The sequence below is a fragment of the Balearica regulorum genome, chromosome 1 (genome assembly GCF_011004875.1).
Source record: "Balearica regulorum gibbericeps isolate bBalReg1 chromosome 1, bBalReg1.pri, whole genome shotgun sequence".
NCBI lineage: Eukaryota > Metazoa > Chordata > Aves > Gruiformes > Gruidae > Balearica > Balearica regulorum.
Genome location: NC_046184.1, coordinates 146,269,103 through 146,290,029, shown reverse-complemented (window position 1 = coordinate 146,290,029; position 20,927 = coordinate 146,269,103). Strand labels below are relative to the sequence as shown.

Genomic DNA, 20,927 nt, shown 5'->3' with positions numbered 1-20,927 from the left:
CATCCACTACCCAGAACATGTATTGTGCCTCCACATGCGTAACATACAGGAAATCTGTACATGTATTCTAGCTGCAACGGATACATGGAGTATGTGCCTGGACAGTATACTCCTGTCTAACAAATCTAAAGCAAATCTGAACTAGTCATACTTGGTGTCAGCTATTTCCATCAGTGAATGAAGTTCTTTGCTATTAACCAGCCTCTGCAACAGACTTGATTCCTGTTCTCCTACAAGCTCTCCACGAGGAGCTGAAATAAGACTAACAGCATTGAGTTCTCCACTCAGCAACACAGACGAAACGCTAGACTTCAAACCTAGAGAAGTATTTTGGAGAGACTCCAAATGCCCAAGTCAGAAACCCTCTGTACTCAGAAGGAGCAGTTTCTCCTTTGCTGAATGCTTCCTTGGATAGTTGGTTAATTTTAACTCTTTTTAAGAGAATTATATATTCTAGATTATATATTATATTAAATAATATTAAAGCATTGTATATTCCAGCTAGAACTGCTACTTATTCTGAAGTAGTTTTTAAAAGAATTTTCCTTTACTGTCCTCTTACTGCAGGTGATAGAACATGCTTGAAACTACCAGTATGATTAAATAGAGGATTCTGTTTAGATCAAATTTGCTTAGGAATTCTTAACATACCAGCATTAGAACAAAAAAAAGTGATAAAGGAGGTATGCTTTTGTTACTCTATTTAGGTACATAGAGTCATTTTGTTTTTCTGCAAATATGCATACCTTTTTTGAAACGTTAGTCTTGATGCTATCATCACAAAAGCACATGTACTTGTTAATGCTAACCTAGGTCTCTTGGAGATTAAATCACTTCATATATGAGAAGGCAGATATTTAAAAGGTACATAGCAGCCTACAGAGTTGGACGTTTTCTAAAAATTAAATAGCAGTCATTAATTGCCTTCTCTTTAGCAAATCTCAGGAGAAATCCCAGACAATTTGCTAATTCACTGAAATGCAATAATCTCAGAACAGTAGCACTAGAAAACCTTATGAAAACATAGAGGCATATCGAGGTTACTACTTTAAAACAGATTAAGCAGGGATACTGCACAAACAGTATAATCTGTTCTAGGAAATTTTTGCAGAGTAGAGACTGCCTTGCTGTTGCCATATTCTCAAGAATGGCAGCATACTCCAGTGAACAGTAACTTTCAGTGTTGTGTTTGACTTGAGGACATTATTACTGGTTTTTTAACTTCTAAAATGTTCTGCAGACAAGGCCAAGTAACACCTTCTTGGCCCCCTCTCAAAGGGCACTGCAATATGAAGAAATCCTATATTTTATACAAGCATACATAACACAGAATTATCTAGTGATTTAAGGCCTGAGAAAGTAGCAGGGATAAAATACTTACCTATGGCTTGAGTTCTCTTTTATTTCTGTCCATTCTTTGAATAAGTTCTCATGCAAATCCCAGTCAGAATCCCATGAATCTTCTTGCATTGCTATGCTGTGCTGAACTTTAGATTCCGCTTTAAGAAATAACATGGTTTTTAAACTCTTCATGTAAAATCATTGCTTAAGGAGAATACTAAACTTTTTTTTTTTTTTTAAAGATTTTCATTATGAAGCTGAACGTTACTTACATTTAGACAGAAAAGGCAATCCTACATAACAACGATCTCCACATTGCAAACTGGGATCAAAATAAATATTTGCAATCTGCAGAACAGAGAAGAGTAGATCAATTAAAAAAACTGCACAGTAAATCTAATGACCAAAGAAAAAATAAAGGTTTCTGATGACCATAGAAACTTAACATATGCTTTGTATAAGACAGAACTTATAAACATGTAGAAATAAGGCATAAACAAACCTTTGATTTTTTTCCTGGCTCTAAATCTTCTTTATTACTTCTTAGCCTCTTATAATAAAACCTTACGTCTTCTGACAGGGAGCGTATGTGTTGTATTTTCACTTTCTGAGAAAAGGAGTTCATAATGTTCAGGCTCTGGTGAACTACTTTCCCCTAAAGAAAAAAAAAAAGAATGAAAAAAGTCGGCAGGATATGCATTTTCCCTAGCATATGTATTTATTTATGCAGGCTGGCAAAGATCACAGCAGAGCTGAAATGTTAAATTGAGATTTTTAACTATGCTATCTTAAAAAAAAATGCCACTTGTAATACTTCAAGGTAAGTTTCTGTGAACTTGTATTCTTTCCTACATCTGCTTCACAGTTCATCCTTCTTTCAAAAATAAACACCCTTGAAGTGTCTTGAAGAGCTAGGAGAACACTTCTGCTTCATCAAATCATGTTTAAAAAAGTACCAGAGGAGGAAAGGCAAGAGGAAACTTCAGTTTTCTGAGCCTCCTACTACAGGGAAACAAGTTTCTTGTAAAAGGTCTAGTACATAGTTGCTAGTAATTAGAAATAACTTGTAAAGAACAGCAGAGTGAAGCTGCAGATTACAAACACTACAGGTGACAGAGAGCATCTAAAAACATAGGTACAATCCTCCTTCCCACTTCCAATGAAATTAAGACACCAGGTACTAAAATTACAACATTTAAAAAGAAAATAGTGCAAGTTTTTTCCCCACACCTTTACACCCTGCCTCCTCTTCAGAGCCAAACGTTATTTTATCTTTTAAGCATTTTTAAGTTTAATTGTTTTTCGTAATCAGAATCACTGCAGTGCTCAAACTCTCCCCCTGCCCTCACTTGTAAATCAATGATTCTGTGGCTATGTTTTTCACCTTATCTCAAAACCCAAACCTGATAAGCATAGAATAAACAATAAATAAAAAACAAAACAAAAAACACAACTCAAGACTGATGACAAATTTTCAGATTTATATAAAATAGATGAATACAAGCAAATTTAAATACCCAACACTATCTTCTAATGAACATGACTAGAGTTTTCTATGGTCCCCTTAAATCAATACTTTCAGCTTTTTAAAAAGTTCTCAAGGTAAGGACTGAAGTGGAGAGATGCATTCTGCAGGCTCAAAATTTGACTGTTGCCTCAGGAAATAGTGACTGTCGTGGTTTAATCCCAGCCGGCAACTAAGCACCACACAGTTGCTCGCTCACTCCTCCCCAGCAGTATGAGGGGAAGAGAATTGGAAGGGTAGAAGCAAGAAAACTTGTGGGTTGAGATAAGAACAGTTTCATTACTTAATAATAATAAACAACAACAACAACAAAGGAAAATAACAGAGAGAGGCAAATAAACCCAAGAAAGACAAGGCCAAGAAAAGGCCTTGGCTCTATGTGAGCACTGCTCAGCAATAAAATAAAACAAAACATCTTTGTATTATCAACACGGTTTCCAGCGCAAATCCAGAATACAGTCCCATACTAGCTACTATGAAGAGAATTAACTCTGCCCCAGCCAAAACCAGCACAGTGACATAGTATAACAGTCTCAATAATAGCAACTGCACAGGGAAAGAAACTACAAGATTAAATCTCTAAACAGTACAGTCCTGCTAAACTGAATAGGAGGTAAGTCTGTGGAATCCTGTGAGTAACAAACTGCCATCAATTGGGTACAGTAAAGGTTTGTTAAACTCTGTAGAACAAATGAAGAGTATTTTATTAAGACCCTTACGCAGCATGTAAACATGAAACAACAGGTAAGGGAAGAAGACTTTACCCAGCAGCAATAAGAAAACCAGAACAACGCTATTCAGCACACAGGTCCTCAAAGATGAGCTTTGATCAGGGAAGAGTTGAGAGGTGGCACTGTGAGCTACAAAATGACATTATGAAGCAGAAGTCAACACAGCTAAGATCAGTGTCTTGATTTAAACAGATCTTTACAAGGCTTGTATACACTGTTAGTGTATTGCTGACAAACTTTGTCAGAATACCAGAAATCAGACTTAGGTGCAAATACGCTAAAATTATAAACAGACAGTACTGGGAACCAGGCAGCTGCAGGAGAATTACATCCTAGATATGAACTGAAGAGCAAGTGTTACTAAAATTGTAGCACCTAGTTATTTCTGGATGTTATAGCTGTCAAATTTCTCTACCAAACACTGAAACAAGAAGAACTGATGCTATTTGAGGCTTATTTTCATAAGTAATGGTGGCATTACAGAACAACTAGATGCAAGAGTGTCATGAATTCAGTGATCACAAGTTTAGTTTGAAATGAATCCAAGAAAAAGGAAAAGTTAATCTGCTGTCAATGTTCTCAAATATCGAGAGAGCTAAGTGACCAACTAACAGAAGTAGCAAGTGAAGCTGACTGCTCTGAAAAGCTTGGGGCTTGAACACAGAAAACAGTGTAGAATCTTGTCAAAGCTGATAATTATATCTGAATCTATACTCCCAAACAAAATGCAGGAGTCCAAAGGTCACCTGAATAAATAATTATGTGAAAACATTTCTGGTAAAGAGCATGAAGCCAATAAAAATCACAGCAGTCTGGGAATGAGAAAGAATGATGACAGCAAGGAAGCTATGCCTTAGAGGCTGAGAAACACAGGTGTTGCAAGAAGTAGGGCCTGCCAAAACAACAACAAAAAAAAAGTGAACAAAAAAAACCAACAAGCTGACTAAGACCTTGGGTGTATATTAAGATACATCAAGAAGCTCTTTAGCCATTCCAGTTAGAACAAAATAAAGGGAGATTTTAAAAAAAAAAAAAAAAAAAAATTCTTTATGGCCCAAAATGGAACAATATGTTAATGTGGCATACAAGAGGGACAATGATCTTGCCAGGAATTAGGATATATAAATTAGGATACAGAATATAGAAATTGCTATATCTTTAGTGAAAGAAAGGGAAATGGACCTTTAAGTTACTTCAATTCATCAAAGGCTTATGGAGCAGTAGTCAGTGTAATAAATATCCACATAATAGTCTGTCCATATAGTCAAATACAAAACACAGATCCTAAAGATAAAAAGATAAAAAATAGCAAGAGATCTGTGCAACTGTAGGTAAGACCATTTGATCTCAAGAGCAGCAAAAGACTTCAGAACAATTTGTGAAGTAGATCAGAAGGGAGATGGAATGGATAATGGGGCAAATGTAGTAATGATTTACTGAAGTCCTGCTGACTAACCTATTGCATTACTTTTTCAAAAAATGATCATTTATCTACTAGACATGAGGTAAAACATTTGATTTGCCAGTGAAAAATTACTATTTAAGAGTACACAAATTGTAAGATAAGCAGGAGATACTAAGGAGCTATCGGAAGAGGAGGTGAGAACAGGCAGTGCTCTATGACAGACTGAGACCACGCAGAACAGACAAGGAAGCAAAACCCATTTCCACCAACACGCACAGAATTAGTTTTATCCTTTCAGAAAACTGCCATCTCTTTCTCCTTTTGCTCATTTCCCCCCCCCCCAGTTTTCAATCTCTCTCCCTATGACTTCCACCATATTACATTCCCCACTCATCTGAAAGTCACATAAAGTTCAGACTTCAATGAAATACCAGTTGCAAAGTCAATATGCCTTGACTGCCCATGCTTCTACGGTTATGCTGAATGCCAAGCGAGAAGAAACTATTATCTGGTTACCAGCTTGAGCAAAGAAGCTGCTTTCAGCACTCACTGAATAAACACTACTGCAGGAGCAAGGATGAAAACAGCCGTTCATACTTTTGCAGAGAGCTGTAGACCCACACAGCTTTCTTGCCTTCCTGTTCAGGTACTCTACCACGTACCCCCGAGAAAATCTAATTTTAGTGTGGAAACAATACAATAATGCTTTCACAGAGATCAAGGACTTCTTATGCTAAAATGTCAGTTTATTAGCTGACTTTGTTGTCTTTGGCAGTACACTTCAGGAATTTGAAAAACGCATTTGTGCAATTTCATCTCTCTCTTCTTACTCTTGGTGCTAACGCACATGAATTGGTAACAACCACATAAGTGATCACAGCTACGTTAGAATGAGGTTGCAACGAATCAGGTTTGGGATCATATCAGTATTCCAAGATCCCATTCAAGGGGGCAGTAGAGGAGATGTAGGGATAACTCATGCTTGGGACATGTGTGTATGGGGGAAAACCCCCCCAAAATAGCAACAAGCTGAATCATAACAGTTCGGTAGCACAATCTCTCCAGCAATTTGACATGCAACAATTTAAGAGAGCAGTTTCTCTTGAAAAGGACAGATAAATAAAAAACACAGCAAGAAAACATTTAATGCTATGATCCAACGTTCTTACCGGAAAAGAAGGTGGAAGAAAAACATGTTTTGGGGAGCAGGTCAGCGAGCCTACAGCAATCACTGCCTTCACTGGTATAGTTAAAATCTGGGGGAAAAAAAAAAGAGAACAAGAAAAGTTTAGGAAAAAATACTTAAATATCAGCTTCTAGATATCTCTTCCACTTCTGAATTGCATAGAATAACAAAACTCTGAAATTCTATAATTAATGTAGCCTAGGCTTATGTATACATTTAAAACATGGAGACATGAATTAAGATTTCCACACATCATCATATTCAGATTAGTCACTCCATACTCTCAGGAAGCACACCTTTGCTCAGTCATACTTAGCACCATTATATGTGGAACACAAAAGCAGAGTTAAAATATAAGTGAAAATAAGAAATTCATAACATATTAAAAAAAGCTTAAAATCTTAGATAACTGGCAGAAATAAGGAATTTCCTATTTTCTGCGGTTTCATCACAACCACACAATAACCTATAGAATTTCCTGGTTTCATAAGCACAGTGTGTCACTTCTTTTTCCTACATATATCACCCAAAGATATTAAACACAAATTCCATTACGTATTAGAATCTCTCTCTCCGGCAAAATGATTTATTAACAGGAAACACATATGAAGTTGAGAACCAACTGGCTGTTGTTCTCTCCCTTACTAATCTTAGTGTAAGAACTCTGTTTCACGAACTGTCAGCAAACTTCGATTTCTCCAAAACAACTTTTACATTGGATTTTGACAGAAAAACCTCTGAAATGATAGCTCAATTTCAGTAACTGATAATGTACCAAAAGCACATTGTCAGCGTGTGTTATGCCAAAATATCCATGCATTGATGCTTTGAGATGTGTCAAGTCATTGAAGAACCCATACCTCAAAGCATTAGGTCAGATTTAAATGGGTATTTTTGAAAGCCAGATGAAAAATCATAATGAAAGTCATTCTTCATTCCTTAGAGAAGACACAGCGTAAGTAGCATTACTGTCGTTACCTTGCAGAGATAACTGACTTCCAGAGGTCGCTTCCAACCTCAGCTTCTCCCTGATATTGCAATCTGTCCACTAATACAACTCTTAAAACTTCACGCTTAAAAATTAAACATATCATTTGGGCAACACCCATGAATATACACTAAATATACCTCATAATCTGTCGTGATTTGTACAGCTCCGTCATGAATTCCTTCAAGTTCTTTCGCTATTAGTTTTACTCTAAATATAGCATAATAACCTGATGGTAGTATCACCTGTAAATGGTAGAAAAAGTTATTCATTGTATGCCATTTATTGGAAAGAAATTTCACTACAAAAAAATACTCAACATCCTCTTATTTCTTTAAACTAAATCAAAATACATTTGAAACAATAGTCAGTGGTAAAAGGAAAAATTCAAATACATCAGTTTCTAACAAAAAAATTATCTGTTCCTTGAGGTGATAAATTCCACTCTTCGCAGACAAATGATAAGCATCATCTGAGGGTATGGAGGTTACTGTTTCTGAAGCTCCCCCTTTCAAAATCTAACCAATAACATAATACTGCTTCTTAAAATACATTTTAAAAATTCTACATGCTTTATCATACTCAAATTCATACAAAATTTAGGAATTTTTACCCTCCCTCCCCCCTGCTAAAATGAAACTGGAAGAAGTTGCACAGATTTGTCGTGCCCCCCCCCCCCCCCCCCCCAAATCTAGCTTTAAGCAATGGATTCAAAGGATTACTTACTGAAGACTGATCAGATGCACTAGCATTTTGTAGTTCATGGTGGTTTGCAGTTATTGTTGTTCTGTTTCCCTTTTCGGTTTTTAGAAGTTCTATGGCCAAACCATCTCCTATAATATGCCAACTTTTTATAGCCAGCTTAAAAAGAACAAAAGGTACTGTTTTCAGTAACAACACTGACGTAATTTTTTTAAAAGGCAAACTAAAAATAAATCCACACTTACCTCTATTGGATTGCTGTTGATGACTGCAAATAAAATGCTAGTAGCTTCTGTTGCACTCAATATGCCAAAATCTATAAATCGCTCCTCTGTTTTTGGAGGCAGTACAAAGTACTAGAAAGATTGATAAAGGTATTTTAGCATAGGTTAAATACAAAATGTGCTCAAACTCTAAGCTCATTAACAAATACATTAATAAGTCTAATACAGCAGTACTGTGAAAATCTCAAAATTCTATACATTTTCTATATAAAACTAAAGGGAACAAAAAAGAATTTTTCAGCAGTAACTGAAGTTGTTTAAGGAAAGAACTTGTAAAATAATTTTGAAATTAAAAAAGCCATCCTCCCATAGAATTAGAATAAGGAATTAAAAACAGTCCAATGAAGTATGCCTCTAATTAGACTAAAGTAGCTTAAAAAAAAAAAAGGAAAATACTTACGTCTAAAAATCCTGTGTATGCTCGGACAGGTAGGTGAAATTTAGAAGCATTGGTGATAAGTAAAATATTATTATCAATATGAACAGATGATGTGGAAGGCATAAAATGAAGTGTAAAAATATATCTGGATTCATTAGGCGGAATTAAGACTGGTTTACTGAAGTTCTGGACCTAGATCAATGAACAATGAAGATCAATGTTACAATTTAACAAAGTGCAGTACATTTAAGCATTTACTATTATGTAAAAATGTTCATGGAAATGAGGCTTACTTTAAACATTGGTTTTGCTTCTTCTGGTAACACAACATCATGTATAAGGACTGCAAAACTGAATGTGTTTGTTAGATAGATCAGTCTTTCCACAGAATCAGCAGCATTGTCACGGATGTGAAAGAGTGTGGCAGCATGATCAAATCCTAAATATCTATTAAAAGAAAACAGTATGAGAAAAATAAAGACTTTCCTCAATCATAAAAGTGTTTTTCTTACACAAAAGACTAGAATTCATTCAATCAAACAGCAGAAAAGGTACATATCTCACTGGATGTTGAAACTATATTATTAGCACTACAAGGATATTGATAATTAAGTCATTCAAATGAGATAAGAAAATATGTGAATTGCCATATTAGGAGGACTAAAAGGAAGTGTTGATGTATTAAGACAGTTTGCAAAGCATGCATATTCCTTATTAACCAAATCAAGTGTCTGCAGCACAAAAGTTCTGATAGGTAAGGTTTAGTTTGTTTGCCTTTAACATACTGTCAGGTCTGTTGATAAAGTTGCACCTCATTTCAATATTAATGTTAAAGTCAACTTAGTCACACTTTGTAAATAAATAAAAAATAAGGAAGCACTGATAGTTCTTCCAACATTTTGCTTAAAACCAAAAATGTTTTCTCTGCTTTTACTTCATATAGTGATAAAACAGCAAATGCAAAACTGGAAAAATTTCCCATACTGCATTTTTTAAAGGTCTCATCTGCAGCCTTCAACTGCTATGAAACACAACTCCCTAAGGTCACTTTGAACCCCAGCCTTGAAACTAGCTTATGCATTACTAAGATGACCTCATCTACTAGTGTAAAAACAGAAAAAAATCAAACTAGTAATTGTAGTTATAAATGAGCTCCAGATTCAGAAAACTTGGGCATCACCTCTTTATATCTCCTCTCCCTGTAAAAAGGCTAAATTCCCTGCTACATCAGCTAATTTACAGCATTTAGGTTTTGAGCTATGTTCAATTACTGTAAGCTTACCCATCCAACACTTCTGCTTGATATGGTATTTCAAGTTTGGAGTAGCTCTTCTCTTTCGCTTTAACAGTTATTTTCCCAGAAGACTGTGATGCTTTTTTTGCTTTTGACGCTGTACATAGAAGAATATAAGAAGTTTGTTAGAGCAGACCAAAAAAAATGATCCATTAGGTTAGGCTAGCACGAGTGAAAGAATAAAAGCACAGAGCTAGCCCAGAAATGAAGTATCATGGAAGAGAAAAAACATATCTTAAGGAAATTTCAATAAGCAACTTACATGGGGTAAGTCCAGAAAGTAAGAGATCTGAGTTCTGAATTCCTCCCTCTTTACACCAACTAATCAGTTGACCTGCCTGAGTTAGTAAGCTTATCTACAACAGGGAAGCCTGACTGCTCCTGTCAAATAAATAACTTGGACATGTCTAGAGGATAACTCAGGTGAGCTGAATTCCCCACTTAAGAGTATGGGATACACCTGTCCCTCCAGTAACAGAACAGAAACTTGAGATGGCTGGGCTCCTCACTTGGAACTACCAGTCAAGCAGGACTTTGGGCTAGAAACACAGCAACTTTTTAATAATGAAGAAATCAGAGAAATCCTAAACTTTACAGAAATAGAATCAGAAACTATGTAAGAACCCAAACTACACAGGCACCAAGAATGATGCTCACGGGTCTGTGCTCCAAGATCACAGAACAAGCAATGTTAGCCTGGTAGCAATATCGCCAGAAAAGTCAAGGGATTCAAACGTTAGGAGAAACCACCAGCCCCTAAAGCTCCTCCATGTATTAGGACAGCTGAAATAGCAAATATTTAGGGCTGGCTGCTTCACCAAGTCAATCCCTTAAACACATTAAGCAGCTTGACTGGTTATTTTCCCCCAACTACCATTCCTTCCAAAATCTATCATATGTTAGTCAGCAGGTGCTCATATAACAATTCCCTCCAGCTTCAAAATCTGAACATATTACCACCTCAGGTTGACAGAGTTCAACTATTTCAGAATTTATTTATAGGTTAAAATATATTTCACTCATCTTACTATCACTTCACTTAGTGTCATTACAAGTCATTACTTCACTGTCTATCCATACAACTCCTAAAATTATGTCTACCTGAAATGAAAAACATTTCATCTATAAACTTCCATTTTCAAGCAATCCAGGCAGAAAAACTTACAGCACCAACTAGTACCTTAAACCAGTAATACCTGAGTAGGTCAACAGCATTCTGATCGTTCTTTAAAATATCTATAAAAATGGAGGTGCCTTTCTACAAAATGTCAGCATAGTATTTACAGTCACACTACGTAGGAAGAAAACGACCCGACACTTCTTTCATAAAGATATAAATGAAAGTCAGTATCAGCATACATTACGTACCTTTGTAGGAAAGATACCAGTAAAAGGTTTTTTCCACCTTCATCTCACTTTTTCTTTAATATGAATTCAATATAGCAAAATAAAATAAGCCAATGTTCACAGTAAGGTTCTCAAGAGCATGTCAGAGCCCTATTTCCATGGGCATCCCAACATAAAATGCAATTTTTTTAAAGATTTCTTATTCTTTTTTAAGCTTTGGAATGATCAAAGGGCAATCCAAGGGATATACTCCCTTCTAATACACATTACTGTGAGGAACATGTCCTGGTTTGTCAGGATTTCTCAAAAACCAATGCCTATTTGGACTAACAATACTTTTTAAATAATCAGTGCCTTAACATAAGAACACTGCTTATGTTTCATAGAAGAATTAAGAATTCCTTCTCTTCTCACCAGTACTTACCAGTCTAAGTTACTTGCTGATTATGATTAGAGACAATCCCTTCAGAAATAACTGAAGTTAGAAGAACTGTAAGCCTTTTCCAGGTAGGAAAATTCCATTTCTTTCTCAAAATTACCAATAACATTTTGTTAAGAGACTGAATATGATTCATGAAGTTTCAGCAAGTTTTAAGAAGCACTTGACAAGTTCCAAGAAGACAGAAGCACTACTTACCATCAAAGCTAATACTTGCAACTTTGGTATATTTACTTTCAGAGGCTTTTAACGTAACTGGCTTGAAATGTACTGTTATAGCTTCGTTCTGTGGTGTAGGTCTAACACTCTGCAAACAATCAAAATATGAAGCACCCATAAATTTATCATTATTAACACACTGTGCAGCCTTCATGTATCCTTCAAAGTGATACAACTGCAACTAGTTTTGGCTGAGGCCTTACAGGTCCATCTTTCCTATAACAAAGCAGCATTTTAAGAGGCTTAAAAATTTTTTTCGGGTCCTGCAAATGACTCAGTATGCAGGAAAGTGGGCAATAAAGAGTTCTGCTTGGGAATGTTGGATGAAGTGACAGTATGGCCAGAAACATGTTAATAAAACAGAAAACAAGCTGCATTGAAATTAAGATTTATTTTTTATTCTTAATGCTGCAGGGTTACAATAGCTAAACTATTTGTTTCTAGTGCAGTCATTAACAAAGCTGTTAACTGACTTGTGCAATTACTGATGATGATACAGGCATCTACCTTGTCTCTGATCCCATGCTAAGTCCACAGAGCTGCCACAGGAAAAAAAAACAACAAACCACCAACTGTATAGAGAATGGTTTTGTAAATCTGAGATGACACTCATTCTATACCAATATTTTACAAGATTACATTTTATATTGGAGGATTACTGTTTTAAACTAAATGAAAAAGGTAAACTGGGCATTCATGGAATAGCAAATGTGTTCGTTATTAGCCAGAGCTGATTTGTAGAGATACTCACTGCTAGGCAGCAGGATTACGGACTCTACGTCAACATCTGAAGACTTCTATAAAGATTGCTAGCAAACTCTTTATTTAGATTCCATGGAGGGAAACTGGGCATGGAGCATTTAAATGCTCTTTTTCTTGTTTTGCTTAAAATTAGGGTGGCTGCCATGATTCCTCCCCCCGCAGCTGTCTTCTCCTGCTGTAAGAACAGCTCAGCTGCTCATGTAGCAGCTGTTAAGCTACTGCAAATTACAGGATGCTGTATTAAGGAAACTGAAATGTGTGCTGGTTTACCTTATGCTGAGCTGCAGAGGTTTAGCACCTGCTTCATAAGCAGCTGAGCCTTTCTTGGTCAGAGGCAGACAGCTAGTGGTACAAATCAGCTACAGTTCTTCCAAGCTAAGCTGTCCTTGATTGTAAATTAAAGCCATAAAATTGTGCATACATAACTAAGTTCTGCAGACTGCATGATCCTTAGAAGAAACAAGCAGCACTGCTCCTGCAGTTAATGAATAATCTCTGTTAACTCATCTAGAAGTTTTGAATTTTGGATTCATAGTACTGACCTTTGTCAATCATCTGCATACATGTGGTGCAGATATTTGCTATTTCTCTCAATGAGCTCTTTTCATGCAAAAGGCTGTTTTTGAATTATTGAAGTTTGAAATTATACTGATTTCATTTAGTAAATGAAATTTACTAAATGAAATCCGAAATATTCAAAAGGACAGGCTGTTGCCAGAAAAATGGCAGGTTTCAGAGGTGCATCCCTTAAACCACAAGTGTAACAAACCTAGATATATTTACTCAAAACATCTACAGCTAATGAATTTAAGGAAGGAATTTAGCACTGTTTTGTTGAAAATTTCTCAACTATATCATGCACATTTCTTGTTTGTTGCTTGATTACATGCTACAAAAGGAAATACAGAATTAATACAACTAAAGGAAAAACAAACATCCTTAAGAGTCCTTTCAATTTCACTTTCCTCAAGTTTTAACCTATTTCAAATAAAGCCCGACCAAAATTTGTCCTGAGATGTGCCTTAAGAATCATCAAATACAGACAGGTTGTGTGAATACATGCAAAACAAGTTCCATCAAGAATCTACCACCAATTTTCTCAGAAAATCTCCTAACATCAACTTCTGTGGGAAAGAAGAATTTGAAGTAGACATGCTTCAGTTACACATGGCTCTCCCATGGCGTGCCCCAGTCAGGATTCCTGACCCTGCTGTATGAAGATACATTCAATATTTAGCATAAAGGCAGAAAATGAGGAACTTAAATGTTCTAGAGAACACAGAGTGGAGAGAAAGCTTTGTGCTATTGCAGCAGTTATTGGGAAAGACTCTCAGATTACACTTATTCTAGTAAACTAAAGAGTATGGGTTGAAACACTGGCACATGTTGATCCATACTGTTTACCTGTCAGGAGGCTCCCAAACATAGTTTTATCTTGCCCACCGAGCATATCGCTCTAAAGACTGAGCAGGCGGTAGACTTCTGCTTACAGATAGTAAAGACATGGCTACCCTGCTGCAAGAAGAAAAAGCCCAGTGGCTACAGGCAGCAGATTAAGGCTGGTTCCATTATTGCCAAAACCACCTCTGTACTGTCTTATTCACTTTTACAGACACAATTATTTTGTCAGTACTAACTTGCCCTTCAGTGTATAACAGGGACATACTGAACTGAAGTTCACTTTCACCATAAAGCACCATCCAGAACAGCCATGGAATAAACTACTACTAGATACTAATCCTTTAAGGTAACTTTCCCTTGATAACTTTGAGATGTGTGCACTCAAATGTGCAGACTGAAAACATAACGCAGAAGTAAACTACTTCTCGCAGGTTGATAAGAGAAAAAAAAATCTACCCTAAAGTATGTGAATTGTGACAGAAGTAAGTAAGTACTTTCTTATAACAAACCCTTTTGTTTTGAAACTGATAAAACTCAGCTTTAATATATGGGTGTCCTGAAATTCCTGGTTCTTCATGCTATCAAACGTGATCAGGAGCTCAAATTCTAAAGTGTGCCTTTGCTTTTAGCAATCAAATGGGCTTAAACTGCATTAAAGAAACATAAAATTTTCATTCTAGAGAAGGGATAAAAGAAAGCGTTCAACAATCTACATTTACCAGATTTTTGACAGTGTGACTTAATTGTTGCAGCATGACAACAGTTCATCCAGTCATGAAATAAACATGATTCTCCCTATTAGTGGAGAAAACCCTACAAAATGTAATTAAGGAAGTTTTTATAAAGAGTGTTAGAAGTCAAAAGAGAAAGTGACTCGCCCTTATTTTTCTCAACCAATTTGTTGGACCACAGCATGACTAAGTACTTAAAGGTAGAACAGCTACAACTCTGGCAACAGTATTAGCGGTCTCTCATACACAGATGACCTGAAGATATTTAGTTCCTCCAGCGCCCAGCTTAAATATATGCTAAATATAGCCTTGGCCTTTTCTTCTGACATTAAGATAAAATTTGTCACAGAGCTCTGTCTCACTGCTTTTAAACCCTAGTTCTAAAGGGTCAGAAATCCATTTCTCCAGCTTTCCTAGAAGTAAGCTATTCACCAGGTTCCTTTCAAAAATTCTTTACTCTAACTTACCACTTTGAAATTCCTTGATTGGCACAGCAACAGAAATTCACACAATGCTTCAAATGCTAGAAAGGTTACAAACTTCACAACTAAGCTGTGTCTTAATGGTAAGAACAACTGACTTGATGTGCCATATGTGACACACTGAAAAATACATCATATCTGGACCTACGTGGTAACTTTAGCATTGCAAAAGTGAGTCCTAAAAGCTTTAAGGCCACCAAATTTACTGCTTTGATACACTGTAAAAGAATAATTCATCTGGAAAAGTTCTGTCTGTATAATGGCTACCAAATAATACCCTTCCATTAGACTGCAGTCTATGGTCTATAGTCTGTGGTCCAAAGATCATAGCTTAGAAAAAAAGGCTAGGTTTTTTTTTTTTAATGGAGGAGTACAAATTAGGTACTACGCTATCAGATACTAAAAGTAATACTGATGGTTTGAATATATGGTTCTTTGCATTGTACTCAGGAAGTATATTACACACTTAAAAAAAATTAAAAAAAACCACAAAAAACTGTCCCTATACCAAAACCCCGACAAATCTGAGAAGATGGACATTATGTAAAGATAGCAGACATAGCTAGAAAAATAATTTAATAAATTTACCAACCCTCTGATTGGAAAAAAATCATATACAGGTCTTTTTGTAAATAAAAACCCTCCATGGAAGCTGGTTCATAGCTTACAAGGCCACGAGGGACCTTACAGGATCATCTGACCTCATTAATGCAATAAGCATTAGGACTTCGATGAATTAAATTCTGTTTGCACTATACTGTGAGTTTCTCTCGACTTGAAAATTATTTGTCAACAACTTAGCAAGCATTGCAATGGACTATTATCACAGTGGAAAGTTATCCTTGTTACTAAAAATGCGTCCTGTTTCTAGTTTAAATTCAGCTAGCCTCAGTTTCCAGTTTCTTTTAAGTTTTTGTTAGACCTCTACTATTAAAATACTATTCCCTACAGTTAGAGCTATAAGGTTTAAAACACAGAAAAGCTCTCCAAGAGGTCAGTAAGAAACCTTTGCCAATCCTTCAGTCACTCTTCTGGCTCCTCTGGTTTCTTTTCGACTCTTTAACACTTTTTGAAGTGCACTGGGACAACATATAGCTAGCTATACAACTAAATCTGGAAAACAAGGAAGACAGGAAGGGGAGAAGGAAAAAGTGAGAAAAATAGTGGGCAATGAGAAAAATTACAGAGGAAAAAGGTATGAATGAGTAAAGGCGGACTACCAGACCAGAGCCAAAATTCTGTAATAAAAATAGAAAGTAGAAAATCCAAATCCTAGAATTCTGAAGCTGGCTGCACTTTATGTGCAGCTGCAGTGATCTCACTGGAAAGGGCTCCAGAGTGTTTGTGGGCTTTTTTCGTATTTCAAGATACAAAGCAGATAACTGAGAAAACAAGGGTCATTTTACAGTCTGCTCTTGAAAGCAACTCTTTGCTCATCTTAAAAGATTATGTTGGGCAACCACTTTATACACTGTCACAGAGTGTGTGATGAGGACAAAGAATCCCACAGACTGCATTAATCTCTCATTCACTGAACAGGAGTTACTGTTCTCAAGTATAAAAGCTTCCAGAGGCTCAGATATTGCAGGCAGAGCCTATAAATGCTGAAACAGCCATTCAAAGAAGGCTATGAAGCAATTAATTTTACCATGCATATAGATTATTTGTCTTCCTATTAAGTGACGTTTTCAGTCACACATCACCTAGCTTCTAATTCTGTATACTACATGGTGAACCTGTGAATGACCAATTTTTATGAGAGAAAGTAAATCCAAGTAGAAAGTTTCAAATTGAAAGGAAATAAAACTTACTGTAATTGGCACATCTTTTGTTCCTGAATTTAATAAATGCAGATTTAAAATTTTTGGCAGATCTGTTAAAGAACAAAAAACACACCTGGCTATTAGGCTATTTTAACATAAGAACCTTATACAAAGTCATCTGCACTAGCTGGTTTCTCATATAAATTCACTTTTCTTCAGTGTTAAAAAGTTAGATTAACATGACAGTACAGCCAGTCAAAATACCTAGTCCCAAGAACCTGACACACTTAAAAATTGCATTTTTTGTGTATTAGTAGGTATTACATGCTTCAGCTAACCACTCATATTTCTAACACATTAAGAAATGAACAGACTGAAAACACTACAAGGAATGATTTTGCCAGATGCACCAATATTCAGCAGAAACTAATCTTATTTAAAAATCTTTACATGTTAAGTTGCAAAGAAAAGTACTTCAGAAGCTACCTTTTTTTAGTTGAAAGAAGATATATACTGTTTTTCTTCAGTAATGAGTCCCTTTTACAGTTTCAAAAGATACCTTCAGTTTTACAACTTTTTGCCATATGTACATTTATTTTTTTTATTTCACTCAACAATATTAATTTAAAATGTAAAGTGTTAGGCACAAATGTGTAAGTGACACTTCAAACAAAAACATCGTATCATAAGTAACAAATTTGATTAAGTTTGCATACTTTCACTATTCCCTGTGTCTGAAAATTATTAAAACTTACACAGATTTAAAGCAATCTTTCAAAACAAAGTTTACAAATTAAGTAAATTGACAATGGTTTTTAGACTAAGCCACGTGCAACTAGAAAGTGTATTAGTGTAAGACTAATTTTATTACTAGACTTATAACTGGATGTGCAAGCTACTGTTTGCTTGTACACCTCTCAAGGATACTTGCAGGTGAATACATTTGTGCACTGTTGTAACACACTGTTATCCTGCTTTTGAAACTCTGGCTTTTAAAAAGCATCATTCCACAAGCCAGTCTGAATAGTACAAAGATAACTGGGCTTTCCCCTCCTGTTACTCCTTATATAAATACTTTGAGACCTGAAGTATCATTTACCTTGTGTTCGTAGTGTACCAAAATCTAGCATTTCTGTTGATGAATAGATTCCTGGTGCTTTAAGAAAAGAAAGAAAAGTTACCATTTTCTTACTATACTAAAAGTTAATTAAGCTGAATAACTTAAAAGAAAAACCCCAAAACCCCCAACAACAAACCACTTTTCTACAAACCTGTTGTAACTTCTACTTCAACAGGGAGAATGATAAATTCTGCGTTGTCTGAGGCATTTGTTTTTATTCTAATGAAGGCTGTATGATTATCTGCTTCTCTTGAAGAAAAGCTGGCTCTCATCACTCCTTTTGTTTCATAGGGAGGTATTTCCTGATAAATAATCAAAGCACATCTAAGAGTGCAGTAATTACAAAAAAAGCTGCCACACAAAAAAAATACAACAGAAGCACTCAGTACAATTCTATTAAGATAAAAAGCTGCAACAGCAGTAAGATATAGGCTGCATGTTATTGAAATTACCATTAAATTTAGTAAGGATAGTTGTAAACATCTGACACTGATTAAAAATAGGTATATGCAAGAAGACTTTCACGTCCCATTTGATTAAGTTTTATGTATTAAAATTGTGGTAAAAAGACAGTAGACTAAATTGACAGATTCTACCAATAAACAAACTCTATTCATAAAAATATTATAGAGCGCAGTAACATCAAATAGTGGTTTTGCATATTCTAATTGTTTTTTCTCCAAAGCAGACACAAGGCATACAGTTTCAGTGCTAAACAGAAACTGAAGTAGTGCAGAACTGCAAGTAGCCAGAAGCTGCAGGTTTACTAGGCACCAACCAATTTAGAGCAAAACGCCAAAATGTGCTTTAGTTTCTGTACCAAGCCTGTTCCATCAGTTCCAATCTGCATTCAGGGTTTAAAAGACAATTCTTTCTATATTTGCTGGATACAGCTGCGGCACAAGATTAGCTTCTGAACCACAGTTGAAATACTAACATTGCATATTCTTCCCCATCACACTACAGAAGAGCTGGAGAACTCGACTTCTTTCCTTTTTTTTTTAAATAGAAGATAAAAATCTTGATTTGAAATTTGGAGCTTCTTCCACTTTAAATGTAAACAAACATGACAAAGTAGGAATTTTTGATGAGTAGTCCTTGCATCAATTGATACTGTTTCAGTTGACAGCTTCTTTGTGTTTTTGATGAAGGAAACTGGACAGGACGCAATCCATATAGCTGCTGATTGTCTTACACAACTCTTCTGTGCTTTCTGTAGTACAAACTCACACCAATCCACTCTGGTGGTCAATTTTCATGGCACAACGACTGTAGACGTACTCTTTGAAAACTGTTGAATACCTAAGTAACTAGTTTCAACTGCTACTACTTGGTGAGTGCCTAAACTAAGAAGCTTTCAGGTTCTGTTTTTGCACTTATTCACAGACCTAACATAATGCAGCCGTTCATTAATTTCAAAGGATGTGATTTGATTCTTCGTTCATGTAACCAGGGATCCAAGGTTTGTCAGATCCCTGAAGTAACTTTGAATAGTGATTACAAAAGTACTCCTGCATATGCAGACTGCATTATTCAATCATCCAAGCATTTAGCATCAAAACAATTTTAGACAATGATGTACATCCATATGTCAAAGTATCATCATATTTCAAATAATTTCTTCTACTTTCAGCTTTTTCTAACTGCAGTGCAGCTCTTGACATAGCCAACACAATGATACATCTGGGTGTTTCCTCCTACTGGTTTAATTTCTTCTAGTTGCCTTATTGTTTTAAAATGGCAATGGTTGATATGAAAAACAAGACTCGTATTAACCTAAAAGCCTTTCCATGCAATTGTTCTGGTTTTCAGCTGAGATAGAGTTCATTTTCACAAGAAGCTGGGAGAGGGCACAGCTGGGACAGCTGACCCAAACTCACCAAAGGGATATTCCATACCACATGATGTCATGCTCAGTATATAAAGACAGCTGGCTGGGGAGAAGTCACTGCTGCTGGGAATCAGGCTCCAGGTGGGTACAAATTATATACAAATTACAAATACTCAAATTACATTGTATATCCCCCACCTTATATGATCTTTTATAAGTACTGTTGCTGTTATTTTCCTCTTCCTTTGCTGTCCCAGTAAACTGTCCTTATCCCAACCCACGAGTTTTACCTTTTTCTTCTGATTCACCTCCCCATCCCACCTCAGGGACAAGGGGAAGTGAGCAAGTAAGCTGTGCAATACACTGGAAGCTTTCATGTGCATGTCATCATCACTTTAACTGGCAACCTGGCCTAGAGAACCTGAAAAGCTACATGAAAAAGCTACAAGAAACAGAACTAGAAATAAACCAGACATTTAAAAATCTATTCTTCTGTTTGTGGCTCCAACACATTTATTACATACCTACTAATGGCTACAGAATTCAACATTCCCCTGGAGTTCTTTTGACAACAAGGAAGGGGCTATCTTTAGAAGCAATGCTGTTTGACTAAAACAGTGTCAAAACATTAGGACCTTCGTTTTTTAAAATCCATTTTAATGTTTACATCTAACCCTCAGCATCTGTTTACTCTTTCTACTGCATTTTTTAAAATGCTTGTGATCTGTATTCATACTCAATTGTTTGCAACTTTTGTATCTAAAACTAAGATACCACCATTCTCATGGACTTGTTCCAGAAAAGCCAGGAATTAACTTTTGTGATATTCCTTCTTAGCTCACTTGGAAATATCCTGGCTTTACTCATTACAGCAGATGTAACTTTCAGTGACTGTAATGATACACTTGAGCAAGAGACAAGTTTTGGAGCCCAATGACTTTAAAGTCTCTCCCAGACAAAAACCAGTCATCAACAAAAGGAATAATCCTAATTAAAG

At 35.9% G+C, this 20,927-nt stretch overlaps 1 protein-coding gene across 1 annotated transcript in view; it reads right to left on the bottom strand.

Annotated features, from left to right (window-relative positions):
* The window catches only part of TMEM131 (transmembrane protein 131), a 105,695-nt gene that overhangs the window by 28,148 nt on the left and 56,620 nt on the right, over positions 1-20,927 (bottom strand). Inside the window, exons 9-22 of the mRNA XM_075737682.1 lie at positions 18,251-18,401; positions 18,079-18,135; positions 17,028-17,089; positions 11,820-11,928; positions 9,824-9,932; positions 8,835-8,988; positions 8,563-8,733; positions 8,124-8,234; positions 7,903-8,037; positions 7,317-7,421; positions 6,172-6,258; positions 1,844-1,996; positions 1,614-1,689; positions 1,382-1,499 (exon numbers count right to left, since the gene is read on the bottom strand). Of these exons, the coding sequence (XP_075593797.1) occupies positions 1,382-1,499; positions 1,614-1,689; positions 1,844-1,996; positions 6,172-6,258; positions 7,317-7,421; positions 7,903-8,037; positions 8,124-8,234; positions 8,563-8,733; positions 8,835-8,988; positions 9,824-9,932; positions 11,820-11,928; positions 17,028-17,089; positions 18,079-18,135; positions 18,251-18,401 (1,598 nt within the window). The remainder of the gene's footprint in view (positions 1-1,381; positions 1,500-1,613; positions 1,690-1,843; positions 1,997-6,171; positions 6,259-7,316; positions 7,422-7,902; positions 8,038-8,123; positions 8,235-8,562; positions 8,734-8,834; positions 8,989-9,823; positions 9,933-11,819; positions 11,929-17,027; positions 17,090-18,078; positions 18,136-18,250; positions 18,402-20,927) is intronic.